Source organism: Cicer arietinum, chromosome 1 (genome assembly GCF_000331145.2).
Source record: "Cicer arietinum cultivar CDC Frontier isolate Library 1 chromosome 1, Cicar.CDCFrontier_v2.0, whole genome shotgun sequence".
NCBI lineage: Eukaryota > Viridiplantae > Streptophyta > Magnoliopsida > Fabales > Fabaceae > Cicer > Cicer arietinum.
In genome coordinates, this window is record NC_021160.2 from 8220761 (window position 1) to 8245361 (window position 24601).

Below are 24601 nucleotides of genomic sequence, written 5' to 3' on the forward strand. Positions count from 1 at the left end.
AATATAATATTAAAGATATTATAAGATATTTTCTAATATTCTAACAAGGTGAACTGGAGAAGGCACATAAATGGCACACTCTTCATTATTTGTCCTTCAAGGTAATGCACACATCTTAAAAATTATGGATTACTAAGATAGAATTTTGCAAATTGATTAAAATGTCATTGTCGTAGTAGTTAGGTAAATAAGGACTAGAAGTGTACTATAGGTTGAGATACTACCACATAAGGGTATTAATGGAAAAACAATTCATGCTTTCTAGATATTCTAAAGAAACAGTTTATTCGATACAAATCAAAGTTCTAATACACAAACACACACCATATATATATATATATATATATATATATATATATAATATGAAAAATAACACAAAATTCAATGACCTTAAATAATCCATACTGCACATCAAAGGAAGCCCGTGTTATGTTCTCCATGAAATCTTTGAATATTCCACCCCCATCTATTCCAGCTTCTTCAACTCCAAATTCATTGACAAAAGTTACACGAATCTGAAAATTGGATAAAAGGATAATTTACATGTTCCCTAAAGGACCAGGTAGTATACATAAGGATAGGCCTTAGGAAAGAACATCACCAGTCCTCGAAGATCATCTTCTGATAACTGACTCATTTGATTATAAGCATCTTCCAAGATATGATCGCGTCTTATTCTGAACCGATTTCTAGTAAATACAGCCTGAGATCCATGTCTTTGCCTAGCTGCAGCTAGTTGAGACTGATGAAACAATAATAGACAGTAGTCAAGTATATGAAACGCATCATTAATATGTGATATGCAGAAACTCCAAAGCTGCTCACTGTCATTCATTTTAAATCCATAACACATAATTGTTATCTGAATAAGTAAGAACTGAATGACATTCTTACAGTGAATATTTTAACCCTGCTTGTAAATGGAATCAAGAAAGCGGCCTGCGTTAAAATTTCATTTGCTCGTGCGTTTTCTATTACAGCCTGTGGAGAAAAGATTACTAACTACCAAATCAAGATTACCGATTGTTTCAACTAAAAACCATAGTAGGGAGGGATAATACCTGAGAGATAAAAAAGTCATTCACCCCGTCAGCATGGAAGTCACTGGGGGATGTAAACTGTCGTCTGTTGTTCCAATCTTGCAGCTAAGGGAAGAAATTCAAAAGGCAAGTTAGGAAGAAGAGAAAAAAAACAATTCATATGCAGATGCTTATTGGATGCAGGTGCATGTTTAAATATTATAACAACAAGGAAAACCTAAATATCTCTTCTCTTTTATGTGGAAAGAAGAACATTATTAGTGAGAAAAGAGTGAAATCACAAGTACAGGAAGGATAAGATATCCTTTAAAGTGAAATAAGAAAAAAGAAAACAATACGGGAAAAAACAGAATAAAAAATGCAGTAATTAAGGGTGTCCAGTCTTTGATAGTTGTGGAATAGCACCACCATAGAAGCCATCAACAAAAAAAAGTAAAACAAGATACACAAAATATCACAATATCATGACATCTTTTTAGCCCAATGGAGTGGAAAAATGAAACTAGTTATACAACAACTGAGATTGTTTCCACTTTTCTACCTGGGACAGGAGCTCAGAGACAACTATGCTAACCCTCTGTTGAACAGCTTCCATAGAGAGCTTTTTACTGCTTGTCCTAACTGGAATAGATCTAACCGAATTAGCAGATGAGGTATGATTTACCCACAGTAGCTGCCACAGAGCCTGCAGAAACAGAAAAATTACATACATTAGCTGTATCTGCAAATCTTACATTTGTATGAAGCAATATCAGGAATTTAAGCAAATATAATGGGCCATGCCCACCAGTTTCATAAAACGTAAATTCTCCAGTTCTTTGGACTAATATATATAGAGCTTGCTTAAAGTGAAAAGAAGAAAATATTCCATTTCAGTAATCCATCAATGAACATCTTTCCTAAGTACTAAGGATTCTAATCTCAGAACACTCGACAACTTTCTTAAAAATAGGCAATCTATTCCCAAAACATTACCTGCTTCAATAGAATGATGAGGCTGCTGATATCCTTCAGTGATAAAGGTTTCTCCTGCTCATAAAATTCCTCATTGTCAACTATCGTAAGCATATGCCTGACCAGAAAAAGATTAGAATACTTCAATCAACACACTCAAACAAGACTATGATTAGATTTAAAGAGAATCAAATGACCATGGGCATAGAGGCTATTGTACATACATTAATACAAGTATTTATTGAACAAGTCAACAGTACTAAAGTCTTACTTGTAAACAGGGCAGAATACAGCCAGGGGTAACAGCCAGCCCGGGGCATCCCCTGAGAGGTATGATAACCGCTCAGACAGTGATGACCATTTTTTGTTCTCATGGCACCGCTTCATAAAATTCCAAAGCATAGGAACAAGTTCAGTTCTGTAGGCGAGCACCGTCATAATCCTTTCAAGTGGCAATGTGTTGAAGATAACATATAAAAACCCACAAACTGCACCAACAGCTGCAACCTCCATATCATCTGGCCCATTGGCAGATGAAATTTCTCTGAATAATATGTTTGTCTGCACATGTCAAGAATTAACAATTCACCACCAATTTTTCAAAAAAAAATGGTAAAGGAAAACTTTGATGACACTCTAAGTACAAAAGTCATTTGGATGATGATATACCAGTTGCAAAAGGAAGCGAGTATCTATGGAATTACAAATTTGTTGATCCAATTTCTTATCTAAAGCTACTTCCATTACTTCATCATCGCCAGCCATATCATCCTCAGCAATCATAGAATCTGATATCAACACCAACCAGATTAAAAGAATATGGTAGATATATATATAACCAATTCATATTTGCATAAAAAGAAAAAAATTTCAACTGTAATGAAGCAAAGATAAATTTAGTAACTGTAAGTTAGACTTATTTCTGCTATTAACTGTAGTCAGTTTGTGTGTAATGCTAGCTCAGCAGGCTAGCATCAGGATATAAATAATTGTGTAAATAAGATTCTCTCCCCCCATCCCTCACTCCACTGCCCTGGATTTCTATAACAGTGCCCAGAGCTTGATGGTACCTAATCCAAAGACACACTAAATCGTATCTCCTCCTCCTCCTAACTTGCCACCTCTGGTGAGAACTTATTACAATTTGCAATCGCCATCCAAAGCTCCTTCTCCATCAGAGCAGTGGTGGCAAAGTAGTTAAAATCAATACTTTACTCTAAATCAAAAAGGAGAAGCAAAATTGAAAATTGTGAAATCGTAACATGAATCATAAGAAAAAAATAATGAAGGAAGAAAGGGAAGATGAAGGAGGAAGAAAAAATCAATAATATTACTGAATGAACAGATGAATACAATGATTATAATTAATGGTGTCTTATGGACTTCTTTTATGCATAAAAATGAAAGAAACAAAATGAGATGAAAGTTGATATTGTTCAATGAAAGAAATTAGAAAGAAATGGAAAATATTTAATCAAATCAAACTCTGTGATTAGAAAGCATACTTTCTCTACTATCAGATCTTGTAAGAGAGGGGTGCGCCTCCAGTAAAAATGTAGTAACAGCTGCAAGGTCTATAGCCTGAAAAGAAACAAATACAAATCAATTTTAAAACATAAGTCATAAAGGGAGATACATGAATGATGTCAAACATAGAATATTGATAATAAATGGCACATCAAAGGACTAATCAGCTTACCATATTGAATGAACAGTCAGGTTGAGACAATGCAACTCCACCAGTTTCTAATATATTTCCAAGAAGACAGGCATAGGTAGGAAATTCATCTGATATATCCTTAGGTAGAAAACTGATCAAATTTGGCACAGATGTTGCCATTAGATGAATGTAATGTTGGCTCAGGCCCTGTCTTGCAAAAACCTGAGTACCCAAAAATGATCCAATTTTTCACAATACTTGTCAAAGTTAGTAGAAAAGAAATATTCCACAACATAAGCACACACAAAGGAAACTCCAGCATGAAGGTTGGAGAAATAAAAAAGACAGTAACTATTGCATCGATAAACAATAAAAGATACAAAAGTAAGGTCTCTCTTTAGCATAGCTTGAGTTAAACCATCCTCCTTAGATTCTAGTTAGTATGCAGAGGTCTTAAAGTAAATTGTAAAGTAAATAAATTTTTGTTCCACAATATTGATTTGCTTATTAGTTATACAGTGCATATTAAACTTTTCCCTCCAGGTAGGATTTACTTGGTTATAATATCAGCTTATTGCACATCCACATTGACATGCTATCCATTGCTGCAGAGAGATTACTAGTGTTGTTGTATGCACTGAACTATTTGATTGTGTATTTCAATAGAGAGCAATAGAGGGAAGGAACCTTAATAAAATCGATACATATCATTGATATGATTAATACATCTCTTTAACTTCTACTAATCACTAAGGAAAGTACCTCCATCAAATAGAATTAGTATAATTAATACCTGTCTTAAGTTAGGAAAAACATGCCATAAGAAAGGAATTGTAAGGATCTGCGATGAGAAGCTATATCTTGGATCAATGTCTGAACAGAGACATGGTTTCTGACCAATGTGACACATCACAACTGTGAGCACACGCTCCAAAGATGATCCTTTTTCTCTGTTTGCATTATCCTGCAGTAGATCACTCAAGTATTTATGCATATAAGCAACAGATCCAACAAAAAGCATATGAAGGAACAAAACTAGAAACAGTCAGACTAAGTCATGATAAAAGGAATATACCTTTTTTATGAATATTTGATCCACTGGCCTGGTTTTTCTTAATTGAATATATTTTTACACAAAAGGTAACATAGATGCATATAATTCGAAATTATAAAGTTTAAGATGAGGAAGGAGGGACAAAAAAGAAATGAAGACTTTGAGCTGTGACTATGGTTTGATTTTATACAAATGACTAAACATTGACCTTGACCTTTAATTATACTAATACTATACTCCTAATCCTAATTAAATAACGATACTATTCATGATAATTAGTGAGCTTCTGATCCTAATTCAATAATGCTACAAACCTAAAAATGGCTTCAGTCATTGTTGTTGTTTTCATGATAGCCAGTAATCAACGGCCTTTGCATTAATTAGATGTCAAAAATGCTCTCTTGAACGAACATCTGAGTAAGGTGATATATTGGAGCAAATCTAGAAGTGTGTTGCTCAAGAAGAGTTAAGGTTAGTTAGTAAACTTCACAAATCAACAAACCCTCAAATGTTGGTTTGGGCTGTCCAACTTGGTCTCAAAAAAATTAGGAATAATTCACAGTGAAGAGGATCACTTGGTATTTATTGGAAAAATCCAAGTCCCACATAGAATAGAGATGAAGTTTAAACATAGTTTATAAATTATAAAGAGAAGACACTCCTCACTTTACAAGTCAGTTTTATAAGGATGAGTTAAGTCAATATAAAAACTCAACATGGTACAAGAGCCAATCAATTCGGACCACTAACCATTTATATCTACGCACCACGCCCAATAGTGTTGGGCATGAGGGTGTATTGGGAAAAACCTAAGTCCCACATTGAGTAGTCGTAAGGCCTAAACATAGTTCACAAAGAGATGCACCCCTCCTATCACCTTACAAGCTAGTTTTGTAAAGATGAATTAGACCCAATATAAAATCCTAATAGTATTTTCTAAGTATTCATCTAACTTGTGTATCTATCTTTTGGTTTATGTAAATGATACTCTTATAACAGAAAGTAATCATACCAGAATTCAACAGTTAAAGGAGCATCTGTTTCATCACTTTGAAACAAAAGACTCAAGTCGATTGAGATATTTTGTAGGAATTGAAGTTACTTGGTCAAAGTCGGGAATTCCTATCTCCCTAATTAATTATTTTCTTGATATTCTTGAAGAAATCAAAATGCTAAATTGTAAACCAGTCTATACTGCCATGGATCCAAATGTTAACCTTCTCACTAATCAAGGCAAATTATTACCAGATCCACACACATAATGGAGATTAGTAGGAAGGTCGGGTTATTTGACTAACCCCTAGATTAGACATTTCTCTGCAGTTAGTGTGGCAAATCAATTCCTTAATTCTCATCATGTTGATCATTGAAAAACAGTGGTCAAAATTTCAAGATTAATTAAATGTCGCCAGGATAAGCATTAGTAGTTTATGAGAATAAAGATTAGGCTAGACTGTGAAAATTGAAAGGAGGTGATTTTTCTGAATGTGCTTGAATAATTTAACACCCAGCTGAATGTAGTTAATGAATTTGTATTCATGAAGATTACAAAGATATAAAGTGCAACTTGAGAGAGAGTAGTCAAGCTACCACTATTTCCTAAGATGTTTTCGCTGCATCCTTTCACCAAAGATTGGTTTCACATTTTCATAGTTATATATATATATTGAAGCTACCACTACTTCCAAATTAATGAATTAGTTTAACAATTTCCTAGAAGCTACCGCTATTTTCCTAGTATGTTCAGTGACAATATTCACATTTTGGGACGATTGTTGATTAACAAAAACACTGGTTAATATAATTTGCAAACATTGAAACATAGTTAATGTGTTGACTTGATTAACCATTTTAGTTGCTAAATTCTTCTAAAATATAAATGTTAACCGTAACATCCTTACTTGCTCTCAAAGCTGCATTAATTTTATAGGGTTCTAAGAAATAAAACAGAAAAAAATGAACTCAGTTACCTTTCCCATAAGAATAATCTCCCTAAGTAGGCCAAATCCATTGTTTTGAGAGAGATATCCTACTATCTTACAGCTCCATGGCAGTTTGAGATCTAACAAAAGAACTAGAACTTCCAATAAAGGAATAGCTGATGCACTAGACTCGTTTGGAGTCAATAAAAGTTGATCCTTCAACTGATTTCTGTCACGTAAAGTAATATAGTAATATATAAGCAAGACAGCACCAAAAAAAAAAAAATTAGCCAAACCAAAGGCATACCTTAAATAACAGTACTTCAAATTTTATTATAAATAAGAAGTGAAGTATACAAATATATTGAAGAAATATTCAGAAAAAATAAGTCAGAGATCATGCCAGCATGTAAGAAATAGGAAATGCTATATGAAAAAGTTTTAGTTATTGGGAAACAGTGATTTAATGATTTTATATGAAGAAAACATTATTCCATTCAGGGTCCGAATTCTTGGAACTTCACTTGCCAGAAACTTCAGTGATAAAAAAACTGATAAACTAAGTCCTTTTTTGAGTTTTCAACTCAATCTCCAAGTCGTTAGAGATTCCTGTGACAACCATTTCCAAAGTCCAAAATTTCCTCAAAGTTGTATATGAATCCCACATTGCCATGGTTCTTGGGTTGTGCAATATATATACACATATATGCGCGCTTGGGCACCCTCATCCTTCGAGTTATATTTAGGAGTGAGCTCTCAATTTTTTTTTAGTTTGTTAAAGAATTTGTTATACTCTAATCTCTAGCCAAATGTAATTGGGTTGTGCAATATATATATACATATATATGCGCGTTTGGGCACCCTCATCCTTCGAGCTATATTTAGAAGTGAGCTCTCAATTTTTTTTTAGTTTGTTAAAGAATTTGTTATACTCTAATCTCTAGCCAAATGTAATGGCTCAAGTGGTTAAAAAGCTTCAGTCAAGGTGGAATCAATTGGGAGATTTCGATATTTGGCTGGAACAATTATTGGCCAAACTATACTTACCTCCCAACAAATTACAGTTTACAAGGGGACCCTTTTCCCCTCGGAACCGGATAGTTAAGACAACATAAAGAATATTTTATACTTGATCCGCATGTTTTTTCTCTTAGGGTTCGTTTGGTTCAACAGAAGGGAGGGACTTTTAATAGTTTTGTGTTCGGTTCAAGGGGAAGGGAGGGATTTTAAATGGTTTTTAAGTTATATTGGCTCCCTCCCCTCCCCTCCAAATCCCCCAAAATGGATGGAGAGCAAAAATCACTTCCTGAGGGATTTTGCTTCCCTCCCCTCTTAAAATTTGAACCAAACACCTGTTTTTTTTAAATATTGCCTCCCCTTCCTCCAACCAAAGACACCCTTATGTCTTAAAAAACTCCTTATTTTCAATGTTGAAAAATGATGGGCAGTTTTGAGACTCAACTGAAAAACAATAGTACCCATTTTTACATTTCAAACTCCCAAAAAGCACTCTTCCCCATCAAATACCTTATGTTCTCTCTCTCTCAACAAACCAACTCGCCTTAAAACTTAAGTTGTTAGGAGAAAATTTGTTTCCTATAAGTAACAAATCCCCTCGCAAAAGCCTTCTCAAACTTGTGCACTTGATCGTGGAGGGTGACAGGGATTGAACAGTGAAAACCTGACCACTTGATTATGTATGGAGGCTTTGATTCCATGTCAAAGAGCAACTCTACTAAAAGCATAAGTTACTAGATGAAGGTACGGGATTTGTTTTATGCCTTCAACACAAGAGATAAAAGAACAAACTACAATTAGAACTAACTCAACCTAATTTGAACGACTCAAAAGGATCGTTAAAGTTGATTATAAATTTATAATCAAATCTCTTGTATATATATTTCAAGAGTTAATAAAATCAAAAGGTGACATTCTTCAAATAATAATAAATGAAAGAGAAAAGTAGTTGTCAAAATTTGTTTCTGTTTTATTATTAAAAATATCCATGTATAGGGATTTGGTTGTATAGGAGTACTAAAAGAGTTTTGATTGTATAGTAACTTTGTATATATATTTGATGTATTGTCAACATATTTTAATTCAATAAAATATATTTTTACCCTAATTCTTGAGATGGTACCAAAGGCTCAGAGCTCTTGGTCTTTGGGAGTCTTGCTTCCGCATAAACCTGTTGCCTTCATTGTTGTTTCTTTTTTCCAAAAACCTTAGTCACCTTCATCGTGGCCCTTTTTGCTACCTTCATAACAGCAACTAGAGATTTCTTTTGACCTATTCACGGCCATAGTGTGTTCAATATTCATGTTGTTACTGTTCACGCCCGTTTGACCACTTTTGACAACTTACTTCACGCCACCGCCCACACCACAAGACTCTCTTTCATCTGATAGGTGAAACCCAAAGCGTCGTCGTCAACAGCCTATTCACGTGCACCTTCCAATTCGGCGGATGACTCACAATTGCAACGTCATCTCTGGCGCGTGGGCACCACGCACCGCCTTCTAGACCTCTAGTCACCGCTATTTTCAACCAAATTGTAGATCAGTAGTTTCTCGTTTCGTTTTTTGGGTTCACTTTTTTATCGAATCACTTTTGTTTGGATCATTTGAAACTCACACGGTTTTTGCTCGAACTTTTTTATTGCGACATTATAGCACACTTATAGTTTGTGGATATTTTTTGGACATTTGAAGTTTGTTTTATTTGATAGATCAATATTTCATCTCTAATATCGTCTGTTTGCTGATTTTACAAATATGACAGCTAAAGAAAGCAAAAGTGGATCGGCTCAACTTAATGAAGATAAAGTAGATAAGATGAAATCATTTCTTAGGAAGTTGGAGAAACCAATAGGTACTAGTTCTCTGGTATATACAAGTATACTTCCTCTTGGTAAGTTTCAATTTTCTTTTCAACTTAATGCTTCAGATACAACCTATAACCAATATTGGATACCGGATTATGGAGCCACTGACCACATGACACCCTTACACACTTCTCCACTTATTCAACTTGTCCTAGCAACAAGAAAATATCAACGGCAAATGGTACCCTTATAATTGCAGCAAGTCAAGGAGATGTCCAAATAAACCCATCCATAATTAGAAACATACTTCATATTCTTAAATTGTCCACTAGCTTAATTTCCATATAAAAACTAACACACGACCTATTATGTAATGTTTTTTATAACAAATCTTATGTCCTTCCAGACAAGAATTCAGGGAGGACAATTGGTAATGCTAGAGAATGGAATGGTCTTGATTACTTAGATAATCAAAATCTTCCTCCAAATCTAGTCAGCAATAGCAACTCTTTTTTTTTCTAAATCAATAAAGAGCAACTGGGACAAGGTCATTTTGTACCATTGCCACCTAGATCATCCTTCATTTAGAGTCATAAAATAGTTGTTCCCTTCCCTCTTCAAAAAAGTAGAGGTAGAAAGTCTTCATTGTGAAGTGTGTGAGCTAGCTTAACACAAACATGTACCTTTTCCAATTAGTAACCAAATGAGTATTTTTCTATTCCGTTTAGTTCATATTGACGTATAGGGTCCCTCTAATGTTCCAAATATACCAGGAGCTCGTTAGTTTGTAACATTTATTGATAATTGTACTTGGGTTACTTGGGTTTACTTACTAAAACAAAAATCTGAAGTCAGTTATGTGTTTGTATAGTTCTTCTCCATGATAAAAACCTAATTTGGAGTGAGTATTTAGAGGATTCGTCTGATAATGCCAAAGATAACTTTCCTCACGGACTTAATTCTTTCTGTCAAAAGGAGAGCATTATTCATGAGTCCTCATGTGTTAAAAACACCCCAACAAAATAGGATTGTTAAAAGGAAAAATGAGCACTTGTTAGATCAAACTTGAGCGATGTTATTTCAAAATAAAGTTCCCATGAAATTTCGGTGACAGGTAGTTTTAACTGCATCGTATCTCATAAATCGATTACCTTCTAGTGTCCTTGACTTCAAAACTCCATCAAGGCATTGTCTTGGTTCTACCCTAATGTGTCCACCTCTAGTAACCTTACTCCCAAAAAATTTGGGCGCGTCGTTTGTCTATATCCATAGTGATAGTAAAGGGAAATTGGATCCTAAAGTCTTAAAATAAGTCTTTATCGGGTTCTCTTCCACTAGATAGTCATCAATGCCGGTTCACGACGGGATCGCGCCAGAGCGTAGCGGCGCAGTGCCTGGCTGCGGAGCGGTGCGAAATAAGAAAACGGTTGTTCTTACTAAGTTTGTGGGTCACGGGTCGCATTCGAGTTGCGTGTTTCTTGTGGCCCAAAAACGTGGATGTGTTTTATTTTTTAAAAAGGTACTTTAGGTTTTTCGCTCTTAACCTAATTTCATTGTCCTTCTCTCTCCTTCAAACACTCTCAGTTTTTTGCGAACACTCCCTCCTTTCCTGCAAGATCCAGCCGCAGCCCACCTTCCAGCCACTGCCGTCCATTACCCAAGTTCTTCTTTCTTTCTCTCCTTTTTTTCCTTCTTTCGTTCTCTGTTTTTTTTTTTCTTCCCTTTAATTCTTTCTTTTTTTACTTATTCCTTCTTTCTTTTCTTATTTATTCCTTCTTTTTACTTATTCTTGCTTTTTTTTCTGTTTTTTTACAAGTTTTTTTGCCTCTATTTTTATATTTATCTTTATTTCCTTAACTTTTGTAAGTATTTAAATGTATCTTTTGATTATGACTTGCTTTTTATTGGTACTTATGAATATTTCAGAGTTTGAGTCATTGTTAATTTTGTATAAAAATATATGTTTTTATAGTATTATTTATGTAATTTGTCCAAAAAAATAGTGGTCATCCCGCTATCCCAGTTTTTGGGGTTGGCCGCGACGTGCCGCTATCTGGGATTTGACTACCTAGCTCTTCCACCCAAAAGGGATACAAATGTTATCATACACCATCCAAAAATTATGTCTCATGAGATGTCGCCTTCCATCAACAAGAAAGTTTTTTGGTCTAACTCATCTTCATAAGGAGAATACAAGGAAGATGACTCTCTTATGCTTCCTGAGTTGACTCTTGAACTAGAAATTGAGACTGAAATTGATTTTGAAAAAGATGGAAATGAAGGAAATGACAATGTTGAGACTGAAACTGATTCAAAGGAAGATGGAAATGATGATACTAATGTAAGATATGGAAAGAATCTAGTATATACAAGAAGAACAAAGGCCAATCCTGAATCTATTCACATCCATTACTCCAATTCGACCTTACATGAGGTAACTTCCCTTAACACTTCAAACTCTAGTAATCCAATCTATGAATCTTCATATGCATAGGAATTAGAATTCAACGCACTACCAACTTATGATGACCTTCTTATCCCAATTGCCCTTAAGAATAATACTAGGACATATATCAATAAGTCATTCTACCCTTTATCCAACTACCTATGTTTTGAACAATTTTCACTTACCCATAAAGCCTTTCTCACAAAGGCTCTATATCGTCTTCCTCCGTGGAGATCTAGAAGAATAGATTTATATGGACTTACCACCTAGATACAGTGAGCATATTGTTGCCAACACCGTTTTTAAGCTAAAAAAGGCTCTATATTGGCTTAAACAATTGCCACAAGCGTGGTTTGGGAGGTTCGTTAGAGTTATGGTGGGTCTAGGAGCAACAACTGTTAGGACAACACCTAGCCAAGGAATTTGAGATTAAAACCTTGGGAAAGTTACATTATTTCTGGGGAATTAAAGTGGCTCACTGTAAGAAAGGAATTTTCATATCCCAACAAAAATAAATCACAGATATTCTGCAAGAAACGGGCAAGACAACATGCAAACCAGCGAGTACACTGAACGATCTAAATTTAAAGTTGAGAAATGCAGAAGACATTGCAGTTGACAAGGAAATGTACCAAAGATTAGTTGGAAGACTCATATTTTTCACATACTAGACCTGATGTTACCTTCGCTATAAGCCTAGTTAGTCAATTCATGCACTAACTAAAGGCAGTACACTTGAAAGTTGCACTCAAAGTCGTGCAATATTTGAAAGGAACTCCAGGAAGAGGAATTTTGTTCAAAAGAAATGGAAATGTGGGTCTTGAAGCATATATCGTTGTTGACTATGCAGGGTCAATTGTAGATAGAAGGTCAACCACAGGATATTGCACTTTCCTATGTGGGAATCTTGTGACTTGGAAGAGTAAGAAACAAAGTGTGGTATCCAGATCCAGTGCTGAAACAGAATTTAGGACAATGGCACAAGGGATATGCAAGTTACTATGGTTGAAGATCATTTTGGAGGACTTGAAGATAAAGTGGGATGAACCAATGAAACTCTATTGTGATAATAAATTTGCTATTAGCATAGCACATAATCCAATGCAGCATGACAGAACCAAATGTATTGAAGTCAACAAACATTTCATCAAAGAAAAACTCGATAGTGGCCTAATTTGCACTCCAAAAGTCTCCTCCCAAGGCAACCTTAGACCTTCTAATTAAAGGGCTAACAGGAACAACTTTGAAAGAATTGTATCCAATATGAGAATAGAGAACACCTATTCACCAGCTTGAGAGGGAGTGTCAAAATTTGTTTTTGTTTTATTATTAAAAATATCCCTCAAGTATAAGGATTTGATTGTATAGGAGTACTAATAGGGATTTGATTATATAAGAGCCCTAATAGAGATTTGATTGTATAGTAACCTTGTATATATATTCGATGTATTGTCAACATATTTTCATTCAATAAAATATATTTTTTACCTAATTCTTGAGAATAACAAACAGAAAGGGACTAAGCAAAGCCATAGGACCAAAATTAGAGAAGTAAACTAAATAAAGCCAACCTATTATGATGTACTGCACGAATACAAGTATATGCAAGTTTCTTCACGCGGTAGTTCACCAAAGCACATATGGACGAGTAATCCACGCCAGCAAAAAGACTCACAACATCCCCTGTTTCATATATTTTAATACAACGCATTAAGTTTTGTTCCCCGCGTAAAGTTGTAGAATTAGCAAGGATGCAGGCAGATATCTACAGATATTCAAATTGTTTTTATTCTAACAAGCACCAAAGACAAAAATAGGAGCATGCAGAAAGAAAGAAAAATTACATATTTATGTCTTTGTGCATCCTAAGCTAAAACAATCATCATAAGCCTTACAAACAGCATGATAAGAAACCTCTTAGTTTGTTTGTTAAACAGTTAGTTAGTTAGTTAGTTAGGCTTGTCAGATGACAGGCTATAAATAATAGAAGAGGGGGTTAAAGTGAGTGTCTTCGATTTTGAAAGGCACTTAGAGTGGGAGAGCACTAGATCTATCAAATACATGGACTGTAACAGTTCTTTTCTATCATAAACACCATCTTTTTCTATGTTTTAAAACAGTTCTATCACAGCATGGGGAAACAAACATCAACAAAAGCCTTTTCCACCAAGATTGGCATATGGATCAAATGACTTTATAATATACCATAACCATTGTAAATCATGTCTAATAACAAACCCATTTAAATCTAAATTTCTCTTAATGATGTGGCCTATACCTTTTCCTGGTGGTCTTTTACCTCTGATTATTGGACTAAACGTCATCTATTCTACTCCCCTTAATGGGGTTCCACTTACAATGGCATTCAACCATCTATTAATTTTTTTGCACATAGATGCTACCCAATTCTCTTTGATACATTAATTACTAATCCTATCTTGTCTTGTGTATCTACTCATCCATCGTAAGATTCTCATCTCTACAACATTGAAATTATTTTCTCATTGTCTACTTCCCACCTGACATTTAGTCCAATACAATACCACGGGATTCTCCATTTTAAGCTTCAATAGAACAAATAATACCCAAAGCCTCTATCCATTTTAACAACATCAATTGAATTCTTTGGTTACATCTACCTCTCTTTCCCATTCATACTGTATTGTATAGTGGACATATGATATACTTCAGCGTGTGACTTGTGTGGGATGGTGTGAACTGTGATTCCCAAAATTAGTGACTGCTGATTTGCTAAACGTATATTCCTAAAATATAAAGAGGGACTTAGTCCTTAACTGTATCATCCCCACTGTGGTTCTCAAATGTACCCATATTATTTTAGTGCATATAAAGCCAAAATATTTTAGGAAAAGGAGAATACAGACAAAAAAAGTGCATAAACTTACAACCGAAGTACAGTAGAAAATAAACAGTAAAAGCAATGCAAATGCCGAATAACAAATTAACAATTACCATTCTCTTGAACACACTTTAGAAGCAATCGGCAAATTTGCACTAGAACTAAAAAATCATCAATATTTTCCGCATTAAAGAAATAGAGGAACTGGCGGAGGAAATCAGAATCTGGACCAAAAGCATTCCTGAATGCACACAAAATGGTATTAAAATGAGCTGTGACAGTATTGCAATATTTAACTAAGGCAATGCTATTAATAATTTTACTGAATGGTTTAAAACATCTTTCGACTTCATGCAATAATAATACAGAGATGGCAATCAAATTTCACCTGTCAACGTTAGGGCAGTTCTTTCCATAGATTCTAAGGAATTTCTCTCGCAGCTTAGACTGTTCTATCCTGACAACTTTTCTCGCTCTGAAGCATTTCTGTAGCACGAATCAGTCAACAATTTGCAAGAAAAATATGAATTGTAGATCACCCCATTCATCAGAAATGCACTTCCCCAGTTATAGGCGTACATTTTATCAAGTAGAGCACATATCAAAACAAATCTAGCTCGGTGAACTCTAAAATTAGGAAATGTTATATCATAACTTCATAAAGATGTGAACATTAATATTTATTTCATAAACGCATAACATAAATTTCACCCAACGTACCAATGAGAAACACTGACCATCAAAAATTAAAGTAAATAATGCATTTTAGACAGCACATACCAACTTTTTTCTCTTTTTCATAAATGCAAAATGCATAGCATCATTCAACAATCACACATCGTAATTAACAAGATCAATACAAATACTTATTTTTAGTCTTTGACTAAAGAGGTAAAGCATAGAAAATATCTTGGTCATAATTCACTAAAAACAAAATATTTCATGTGGAAATCATTAAGTACACAGAGTTTAATGAAATTAGTCAGTTAAATAAACCATAAAATCATCACTGTGAAAACAAACTCAAATCATTCCTCTAAAAATGTTGGGGTGATCATTAAGAGATCAGGGTTAAGATGGGATATCTGGTAGAACCCAACCAGTAGACTAGAACGAAAGGAAGTGTTAGTGTGATGCATTATTAAGCTGAATTTCCACTCTTTGCCATCTATTTTAGCAATACTTTTCTCCCCATGTAACAGTAAAACTAACTGAATCAAGTTGTTACACAAAGCATGAGAAATAGAAAGATTCACAAACGAAAGTATAAGATCTCAACATCAGGGAGTTGAACCTCGGTTGCACACACTAAACAGTTGGGGAATGATACTCTGCAACTTCCCTATTGTTCCTAGTATAGACCCTTTTCATTATGGGCCTGCTATCATATTCAAAATTTAAAATTCAGGAAATCAGAGGTATGATGAAGGCAGGATTGACGAGCATCCTCCTTAGGAGATCACTAGTATAATATTTGCTAAATAAGAATTGATAAATTATGATCCTATTTTTGAACATGAATGGTGAATGATATTTTAAAATCATTAATGTGATCAGTTGTTTGGTTGAATCGAAGGACACAGGCAATCAGGTAGTAGGAAATAAATGCCCAGAAAAATTGTCAAGTGCCTACGTGGTTATGGCATTTTCCATTATAGACAACCTCATGATGGCACCAAGTAATATAAAGCAACGGTTCAGACAGCAACGGGCGGAATGCCAACCCCAAGACTAGTGCAACTCATGCAAACCCCTGGAAGTTTACTTCTAAATGATATGATAAAGTATGATTTCTTTTATACTACTAATTTCTTTAGATTTGAGTAGAAACTCACATCAATTTTGGTAGTACAATTGGTTGGTAGACATTTAAATGTTAGACTTTTATCTCCTCCATTGCCCCTCTTCTAACCAAAATCTCTCCCATCCCCAAAAAACACACATATATGGGGATTGCTAGCTCCTACATTTTGTTTTGAACTTCCTCCACGAGTTTCTTATATAACAACTTATTTGACATTTTACTTTTTTACACTTTCTCATTTACTGAAGAGAAAAAAACAGAATACTTGTGTAGTTGTGTTATATTTGAATACAAATAGAGAGAGATAAGGATGTATTACTAACTCTATTTATTATTACTTCATTTGAAATATTAGATATAAATATGTGTGTGTATCATTTTTAAGCAGTGAATTAAAAAATGTGCATTATAGAATAATATAGTATTCACTTAACAAATTGATATGTAATATATAATTGATGAATTGAGATGGAATCAAATATAACAATTTCAATCTATACATCATAATTTATTTCAAATATGTTGTTTGCCATATTTAGCAAACATGTGCCTATTTCTTTATGGATTATAAGGAAAATAACTTTTTTATAGAATAACTTATTTGGAGTTCATGGTGAAAGATGGGTATGTCTCTTCAATTCAGACTAATCTTCTACAATAAGTTTCAAATGTCTTGAAAAGAATATAAATGTTATGCTTTTTATAGCAGTGTGATGTTTTTTCTCTAGTATATGTGGTTGGAGTATGGTAAGAATGGACTCTCCCTCACTCCTAAGAGTCAATTTTGTTTAAAAAATACTTTCTTATTTTACTTTCTACTTTACTTTTAATTCCAAAAATGTCACCTTATTTCACTTTGTATATACTTTGTTTCCAATTTTTGAAAAGCAAAAAAGGTTGCATTACACAAGGCCCTTAATTGTTGGGTTGAGAATCGTGAATGATATTGCAACCCCGCAGAATAATGTCCACATAAGTGTCTTTTCTCATTACATTGGTATTGTGTCTCTGCCTTTTAATTGGTGCCCAATTAAGTTATTTCAGAGTAACATTTATAATCAATATGTACAGAGTTTTAAGAACTTGGTTTTCATTTTAATTCTAGAGATGTATTTTGTCTCCTTCCTTCACAATATTATTCTTCTCTTTTATCAATGTAATAGCAATTCAACTAGCCGTCAAGGTTTTAAATAAACGAACGCGATCGAGAAAACGACCATGACAAAACTCTATAGCCCTCATTACTGTTATTCTCCGTTTCATTAACATAGTGAAGATAAATAACATAAATAACGGAAAATGGCCAAGACAAAAACGCCATACAAGCCCAACAGCCGTGGCGAAAACTCGTTGATAAAAATCTGCAAGCAATCGGTATTTAAAACCTTGCTAGCCATGATAGCTAGGTATGACTAGTCGACAACTCTGCTCACACCAGCTCAACTCCCTGTGTAGTTCCAACAAAGGAAAACTCTAGTTTTGGAACACTCGATGGAAAACAAAACACTAAACCTAAGACTTAAAAATGGAAATTTAAAATGTCACAACCAGCTTCACGCACCAAATACTTCACACTATCAATAATTAAAAATGCAAACACATATGCAAAATGCATAAGAAAATACACCTAAAGTTCAATGATTAGTAAAAAGCACCGATTGTCACTACAAGACATTTGAGTTACTCTACAATCAAGCAAGCATAACTGATCGAATAAAAATTATCAAATCAAAATCAAATGCAATGAGAAGCAGGAAAAACCTGAATCCTAAGTGCAGCAGAGTTCTGCTGACGCAACCACAAACGCCGATTACGTTCCAATCGCGTCTGTTCTAGAAGATTCTTCCTGTCCCTTTCCTTCGTGCTGCGACCACCTAAATCGACGCGTTTGCGATTAGAAGGATCGCCGCTGAAGAACATGTTGTTGATTTCTTACCACTGAGGTTTTGCCAATTCACGACCTAATTTACAAAAGAGAGGAAAAGTGCGATTCTTCAAAAGCGAAAAGGTTTTGAAGAGAAAATTGACCTAGAATCCGAGAAAGTTGGGGAAAGGGGAAATAGTTGATTGTTTTGTTTAATCGAGAAAAAATGAAAATACGCGAAAATGGAAGTAGTAGGTAGAAAGAGGATTGTGAAGAGAAAACTCTGATTTGATTGATAATAGGGAAATGAAAGTGAAATGAATGTTAAATTGTTAATTAGTGTTTTGTATTTATACGCAGGAACAGAACGTACATGAAAATAAGAAGACACGGGAAATGAGAGAACGAAGGAAAATTGGAATCTTCTCTTACTTGTAAGAGGAAGCTTCTGAGGGGTAAAGAAGAGGAAGCACCGGTTTAAGTGGCAAGGTAAGAGAAAATAAAAATGGAGCATTTGCAAGTTGTAACGCTAAATATTTATGTTGGAAAAGTATGTAATTTAGATCCCAAAAAATCTTAATGCTCAAATTTGAGGAATTAAGAAACTAAATTAATATGAGTCTAGTAGATGGAATAATATTTGTCCAACATAACACTTCAATATTTGAAGATCAAAGGTTTATTTTAATGTTCGACGTATTTAATAGAATAAATCAATAAAATAAATAAGTTTATCTTTATTTTTAGTTATTATTTACCGTTTATACTACGATTACTATTAGATATAAGTATAGCTTGTCTTGTTTTATGTAGATTGGAAAATTCTATACCATAAGATCTTGACTATTAATCAAAAGAAGGTGGGAGAGTTTAAAGAAAATAAGTTCTTATTTTGTGATGTTTTATTCTTTCTAGTGCAAATACACTTTTTTTTTTTACTTTTTTTTACTTTTTCAAATTTTATATAGAGATCCATGTTCAATACACGATGGAATAGTATCAAAATATCGAGAACTAGCGCTAGATGTAGCTATTCAAGCCAATTGATGAACTTCTATATTAATTTGTATTCTAATAAAGTTTACTCTAAAATTTTAATTAAAAACCAACAAAGATTAAATACAGTCACAAATTATAAAATCAAAATAAGAATTGTCATTATTAATATGATGTAAATATTTACCACCAACTTCAAGTCAAGTTCAAAAGTTGTGTTGTCTAATCCAAAACCACTAATTTAATGAATAGTTTACGATAACTTATTATATACTTCTTCCTCCAGATTAGTTTGTCTCCTAATAAACTTTACCTTAAAGCTTTAACTAAAAACTGACAAAGACTAAATACAGTCACTGTTATTCTTATATGAATATTTACCACCAACTTGAAATCAAACTCAAAAATTTTGTTGTCCAATCCAAAGTCACCAATTCAATTAATAGTTTGACGTAACTCATATACTTCCCCCTTTTTAGTGTGATTGGTTGAAAGTAGTTATTTTAGATTGCAGAAATAATCTTGAGTATATTTTAAACACATCTCAATGTCAATCATATTATTATTAAATGATGCGTAACGCGTTGATATTATATTTTAACTTTCCATAAAGAGGTCTAATCCATAAAATCACTTATTGAATTGATGTTGCTCACACAACAACATAATGTTCTTAAAATTCATAAATAGAAAGCACATTCATATTTTTGAAGGGAGTTAATATCATTAGTGTAATCATGGTCAAGTGCATACTAAAATTTTGAAATCACATAAAAAAATAAAAAAAAAATTAAGACATTATATACAGTTTAATGGATAAAAATGAAAATAATACACAATAATATATTATATTTCAAATATTTGTAAGAAATTCCCTTATTAGGCTAAGATCAAAAGTATTTTAATACTAAGTATAACAACAACGACACCAAAAAAACAACTCAATATTATGAAATGTGCAAAAATATACTCCACAAATCCTAATTTTAATTTAGTATAGTGTGTTCAACATTTTATAAAGAGTGTTCTGAGTTTTGATATCTTTTTAACTTTTTTAAATTGTAGTCAAAAAATAAAAATAAAATTCAAAAGTGAAATCTCAATCATTGATTGAGAAATCACAATAAAATAATTTTTTTTTTCATTCCTATAATTTTGTCCTTTATTCGTAGACAACTTCCTTCGACTAATTGAGATGTGATTAACATTTTTGATTATGTATTTTATTTTTCTTTTGTGAAATATAAATTTTTTTAGAATTTGAATATTGTTTATAAAAGTTTAATTTCATAATGTATACTACTAAATTTATTTTATTTACCCTCAAAATTTTATAATCAAACACATTAAAAAAAACATAAAAAATTCATCTACGTATTTTTAAATTCATAAACATTAATCTAGAACAAACGAATATTGAAACTCTCCAAAGAAATATACGTCCAAAAAAAAAATTTAGGGTATATTTTTTCACTTTTGGCTTTCTATATATATTTTTTTTAATTTCATTTTTCGATACTAATTGTTTTTATTTCATAAAAAAAGTAAGGCTTAATTGCAATTTTGGTCCCCTTATTTTAGTTGATTCACGATAGTAGTCCCCCCATTTTATTTCTCCCCAATTTTAGTTCCCGAAACATAATTTTAGTCCAAAACTTGATAAAGTAACATTTTTTAAAGTCACATCACACTATTTAAGATCATAGATTTTATGAACAATTGTTGCACAACGAGATCTTGAGACATTATGTGACTTAAATAAATGCAAAAAAATAAAATTTCATTAAGTTTTTGACCAAAATTCTGATTTGGGGTACTAAAACTGGGGAGAAATAAAACTGGGGAGACTACTTTCGCAATTCAGCTAAAATAGGGAGACCAAAACTGCAATTAAGCCAAAAAGTAATGTAATTACAATGTAGATGTTCACATGTTATACACTAGAGGCTAAACCAAATGTTAATATCTTGTCTTAAGTGTAATACATTTTACTTTGTCAAAGGTTAATGCCATGTCTTAATTAGAATACAATAAAGTTTGTCTCATTAATAAAACTTAATTGGTAGTTGTAGAGATATTGATATACATAAGTTTGAAATTAAATTTGAATTTGAAATTCTTAACTTCTCTAAATTTGAATTTGAAATTCTTAACTTCTCTACACTTAAGTGTGTCTATATATATATATATATAGTATAAGAAAAAAGTTAAAAAATAAACTACGTGAATCTTGTGGGATTTGAATCATTCGCCATTTATTAGACTTTATGATACTTCACAAACATGTAAAATGCCTTTTTAACTTACAACGAGAGTTTTTAGAAGCCAACATTTGAAAGATTAATTAACTATAAAAAATATCATGTCTAATATGCACAAGTGAGTTAAGTGGTGCATGGTGCATAAGTAATTTCAATTTTTATATTTATGTATTCGCATAGTCATATGATGAATCCTTCAACACATTATCTTTTCTTCAATTTCAATCTATTTTCACTTGGTCAAATATCTGCCTCTAGGACCTTGTCAACGGAAATTTAGAGACAAAATAGACAAAGTTCATCTTTAATTTCGTAGCTAAGAGTTAGATGCGTCAAATTTAATAACCATTTTTTTATGTCTATGATTTATTTTAATATTTATATTTTTTTCAGTAGTGGGTAACGGTGCTATCAAATTTGTTTTTCAATATATGCTTTGACCGAGAGAAAGAGAAGTAGAAGTGAGAAAAAAAAAATGTTGAGAGTTTACATATAAGCGTGGAATAAGTAAATCAAAAACTTAAAATTACTTTTTCTATCATACACCACTTGATTCACTTGGCCATGTTTAACAGAAAGAGCTATAAGAGGGTTATTAAGAAATAGCGAGGTGCAAGTAGAAACCCCCTAACTCATATGACTAACACAAGTTTTGGAATTTCTTGTATAAGATTCAGTATACTGAAGCCCGTACGATCCAGTACAAATAACCAACTCAACAGTTCATTAATCTTAGTCCAGTTCAGATTATACGTAGCTGGGCTTTCAAATATGCAGGCCTAAAGCCACTTGCCCATTTAAACTCAAAGAGCAACAAATATGAAATTCTAGAACTTTATTGACAAAAATAATAATTTAAAAATCCTACAACATTCCAATTCTTTACCATAATAGAAGTCAACAATGATTTTATATGTAAAATGAGTTTATAAGGGAAAAAGAGTAGACACTAGTAGTTGACTTGACAAGACTCTCCCAAAAAATTGAAAATTAGATGTTATTGATATACAAATTAAAAGGGTATTAGGTGTTAGTGCAAAATAACAGTTGCAAATCAATTAAGTTTTGAGTGCTTCATTCTAATTCAATGACCAAGACCATGTTAACAAGAATTTTTTATTTATAACCAAGATGTTTACTTAGTGACTCACTAACTCACCCACTTAATTAGGAGTATACCTTAAACAATAAGATATTTTGGTAGTTGACATATAGTTTCACATATTTGACACAAACTTTCTTCCTTTTTTTTTGGTAGGAACTTATGTAGCATTGTTTTTGACTAAAGAGGCTTGTTTAGACCTCATGAGAGAGGAAGTTAAAAGTGAAACAAGTGGCATATTTTTTGTTTTAACATTCGACTTCTTCCTTTTTAATTTATTTATAAATTTGTAGTTCAAATAAATAAACTATCATAAACAATTATTTCAATTCTAAAGAATAATCTTACCTTAATTAGATGTCATTAATCATATAAACTCAACTACTTTAGTTAGTAAAAGATTTAATATACCTTCTAGAGAGAATTTATATAATACCAATGAAATATAACTTTGCCAAAATCCATAAGATCCGAAACCCATAAGATTAAATTAAATCCAATTGTTTTTCTTTTTTTTATGGCAAATTCTAGAGGATTCTACCATGTACTCCACATTTAAATTTGTCACCCGCAATCAACGTGAAAATACAATTTTACTCTTTTAACCATCTATAAAACCTTTAATTTTTTTAACTTCTCATTTTTTCACCACCTATTTCGAAACTTTAGAAAAATTACTTTAACCTTCGAAACTTTCAAAATATTCGAAATCAAAAGTAAGTGACACTCAAATATTTCAAAGTTCCAAAATATAAAATTTATAGAATATTTGAAAGGTTCGAAATGGTAATTTCCAGAATCTTCGAAACTATCAAACAATTCAAAACTTCTGAAATAGAAAATTTCAAAATAGGAAAGTTTCGAAACTTTCCATACATAGAAATTTTTGAAACTTTCCAAATTTAGAAACTTTCAAAACTTTCCATATTTGGAAACTTTCCATATTTGATAACTTTCGAAATGAAATCTTTATTTCGAAAGTTTGAAACTTCCGAAAGTTTCAAAATTTTGAAACTTCCGAAACCTATCAATTTTGAAACTTATAATAAATGGTCAAACGGGTAAATTATCTTTTCATGTGTCTTGAGGTTGACATGTACAACAATTGTAGAGGTGTATGGTAGAATCCTCCAAATTCTATTTGTATTTGTCCCGACCGAAAAGTCCCACACCATTTGTTAATCGAAGTTAAAAATGATTTATAAACTATTTTCACACTCCAGAGACTATCAATACATTTTTTCACAAAAGACAAAATCGTGAAGGTTCACAACAAACCTAAAAGAGACAATATCTCATAGACATAATAATATTATTCATTACTATCATATTTTAAATTATAATTTAATCACCTCTATCAACAACAACAAAAAAATATTAATAATTTAATCACGCATACATTCTTTATATGACCGATTTCTTCCTCTAATAATGATTTCTTAGTATCATAATTGATGAACATCATTTTGTTGACAAACACTAATTAAGCAAGTGCACGAATGGTGTAAATTGGGTTCATGGACTTTGCGCCACACGAGTGTGAAAACGGCAAGAAATGGTTTGCCATAATAGTTTAATGTATGTTTGTCCTCTTCTAGTTAAATTTTTTAAAACAAAAGTTAACAGAAACAGACAAGCATGATCTCTCTTACCAAAGAGTTAATTTTCTAAATGGTTCTTAAAAGACTTTTTGAGCTGCACCGCACAGGTATTGCGTCTCATATTAAAGCCTTCAATTGTGTTGGCAAGATAGTTTTATATTGCCAAAAAAAAAAAAACTAGATTTGTGTGTTTTAAAATTTGTTGTATTGATT

At 32.7% G+C, this 24601-nt stretch overlaps 1 protein-coding gene across 2 annotated transcripts in view; it reads right to left on the reverse strand.

The window, feature by feature from the left end:
- LOC101491382 (E3 ubiquitin-protein ligase UPL6) overlaps positions 1-18914 on the reverse strand; it is a 30538-nt gene extending 11624 nt beyond the window's left edge. Inside the window, exons 1-16 of one of the 2 annotated variants that reach the window (XM_004486466.4) lie at positions 18326-18913; positions 15149-15246; positions 14874-15001; positions 13472-13583; positions 6679-6859; positions 4448-4618; positions 3694-3876; positions 3500-3575; positions 2664-2782; positions 2266-2555; positions 2016-2112; positions 1582-1725; positions 1062-1145; positions 895-981; positions 602-742; positions 390-515 (exon numbers count right to left, since the gene is read on the reverse strand). In XM_004486466.4, the coding sequence (XP_004486523.1) occupies positions 390-515; positions 602-742; positions 895-981; positions 1062-1145; positions 1582-1725; positions 2016-2112; positions 2266-2555; positions 2664-2782; positions 3500-3575; positions 3694-3876; positions 4448-4618; positions 6679-6859; positions 13472-13583; positions 14874-15001; positions 15149-15246; positions 18326-18484 (2196 nt within the window). In that variant the 5' untranslated portion in view covers positions 18485-18913. Of the gene's footprint in view, positions 1-389; positions 516-601; positions 743-894; positions 982-1061; positions 1146-1581; positions 1726-2015; positions 2113-2265; positions 2556-2663; positions 2783-3499; positions 3576-3693; positions 3877-4447; positions 4619-6678; positions 6860-13471; positions 13584-14873; positions 15002-15148; positions 15247-18325 lie in introns of both variants that reach the window. The other variant, XM_073369981.1, reaches the window with a different exon arrangement.
- Positions 18915-24601: the final 5687 nt, after the last annotated feature.